At 47.8% G+C, this 2,316-nt stretch overlaps 1 protein-coding gene across 2 annotated transcripts in view; it reads right to left on the minus strand.

Annotated features, from left to right (window-relative positions):
- The window catches only part of Ccdc93 (coiled-coil domain containing 93), a 70,746-nt gene that overhangs the window by 55,729 nt on the left and 12,701 nt on the right, over positions 1-2,316 (minus strand). For both annotated transcript variants that reach the window (XM_026779735.1, XM_005348252.2), the window contains exon 5: positions 141-239. In XM_026779735.1, coding sequence (XP_026635536.1) covers positions 141-239 — 99 coding nt within the window. The remainder of the gene's footprint in view (positions 1-140; positions 240-2,316) is intronic.

A 2,316-nucleotide genomic window follows, 5' to 3' on the forward strand; every position in this document is an offset into this window, starting at 1 on the left:
ACACACACACACACACACACACACACACACACACACACACACACACACTACAAATAAGATAAATCAAAAAGAAAGAAGGAAAGAAAGAAATTAGGACTGAAGACATGTAATAGATGAGAAGAAAGTGCGCAGGTACTGACCTCTGGGAGGCTGTAGGTCTTCTGGAACTGGGAGATGGAATAGGAGCGGATGTAGTCACCCATTTCTTCCTTTGTTTCGATAGCTCGCTTCACCAGCCACTGGGGAAGAAACAAGTGTGAGATGACGGGAACGGGCTCCTACCGCAGTGGAACTCACACTGGCATGACTGACCTGACCCGGTGGGGAGAAATGACAAGCACACACTGCTCCACTGGAAGAACAAAGCGCTGGGCATCTGAGAAGCTAAGCCCTGGTGACCTTGTGTCATCAGCCGGAAGTAACTGTGCAGGGTTTGAAATCTACAGCCACATCACCAGACAGGCCTAGTGGGAAGGGCACGTTTCTCGACATTCTTTTTTTCTTGAGACAGGGTCTCATGCAGCCCAGGCTGACCTCAGACTCTCTATGTAGTTGAGGATGACCCCAAGTGCTGGGACGACAGGCATGTAGTACCACAATGCTTATGCCTTTCTAGGGATGGAACCCAGGGCTTATTTGTGCTAAGTAAGAACTCTACCAACCAAACTCTCCATCCCCACTCTCAGTTCCTTGATGTTCTCTCTCTCTCTCTCTCTCTCTCTCTCTCTCTCTCTCTCTCTCTCTCTCTCTCTCTCAGTTTATTTACTTGTATTTTACAAGTATGGGTGTTTTGCTCACATGCATGTATGTATACCATGTGCACTCACTGCCTAGATAAACCAGACTCCCCTGTACCCACAGTTGCAGATGGCTGTTGGCTGCCATGCGGGTGCTGGGAATTGACTGGATCCTCTGGGGGAACAGCCAGTGCTCCTAACTGCTGAGACATCTCCCCAACCGCTCAATAGTCTTTTGTTTTTAAAGATTTACTTTATTCTATTTCCGAGTGTACGTGCGCACAGGGGAGAGGGAGCCTGTGGAAGCCCGAAGAGGGCGCAGGATCTCCGCTACCGGGAGACACTGGCTGAGAACTGGAGATGTGTGCTGGGAACTGATGACGAGCGCTGGGAACTGGACTCTGCTCCTCTGGAAGAGCAATGAATGCTCTTAAGAGCTGGGCCATTTGCCCAGCCCCAGGAAAGATATTCTAGAGCAAAGACCTACAACATGAATAAAGCAACTCGCAATGTTAGAGCTCTTAGTGAACCCTGGAAGCTTAGGGCAGCTGAACTCACAGAGATTCTCCTGCCTCTGCTCCCTGAGTGCTGCGATTAAAGTATGTGCAGCCACAGCCCAGCTTCAGGGGCCAATCTTAATGCCACTATTTGTTTTTCTGCTTGCTTGCCATGAGGCAAAGAGGAGTAGAACTGAGAATTCTTGGTGCAGCCCTCTTCCTTCCGTTAGATGAGAAACCCTTGGGTGGCAGAAGATTATGTACTGAGGACAGAGCCTGAGGCACTGGGCTCATTGAATGGAAGATCTGAGTTTATAGCATCTTGCGGAGACACTACATTCCTTTGCTACAGCTACAAAGACCTGAAGCTGGGAGTCACACCTGGGAGGCTGCCACATCAGGTGACTGACTGAACAGATGGTTTCATTATTGTTATTGCTATTATTAACACAGCGTTTTTTATTGACTACTTGAAAATTTCACATAATGCACCCCAATCACATTTACTTCCCAATCTTCCCAGGAATATCCCCCACCCTTGTGAACTCCCCCAAAACAAAAGAAGAAAAAGTGCTGAGTCTAATTTGTGTTGCCCATATACTCACTGGGTATGGTCAAACTCCCAGGTACCAGTCCCTTAAAGAAAACTGAGTCCTTCCCACGCCCGTCCCCAGAAGCCATCAGCTGTGAAGAGCTACACTTCAGCATGCCTATCACAATTTCTAAGAGTTCTCTTCAATGGCTTCAAGTCTAGACTGTTTCTTTTGGGCGGGGTTGTAACAGAAGTCTTCTAGACTCTCATTCTCACCTGTGAGTCTGCAGTCAGACACCCCTGCAAAAGAAGCTTCCTTGCCCTTTGCAGTCAGTGGGAGCACATACTATGGACTTCTACATAGTTTCTGGCTGCAGCAAGGGCCACAGACATTAACATGACTTCAGGCAGAAAAAAAAAAACAAAAAAAACAAAACGCCAGATGGACTATTATGGTTCCCAGTCCCATGAGGCTGGGGTTCAAAAACTCCCGGGATTAAAATACACACACACACACACACAGACACACACACACACACACACACACACA

Source organism: Microtus ochrogaster, chromosome 6, assembly GCF_000317375.1.
Source record: "Microtus ochrogaster isolate Prairie Vole_2 chromosome 6, MicOch1.0, whole genome shotgun sequence".
Classification (NCBI taxonomy): domain Eukaryota; kingdom Metazoa; phylum Chordata; class Mammalia; order Rodentia; family Cricetidae; genus Microtus; species Microtus ochrogaster.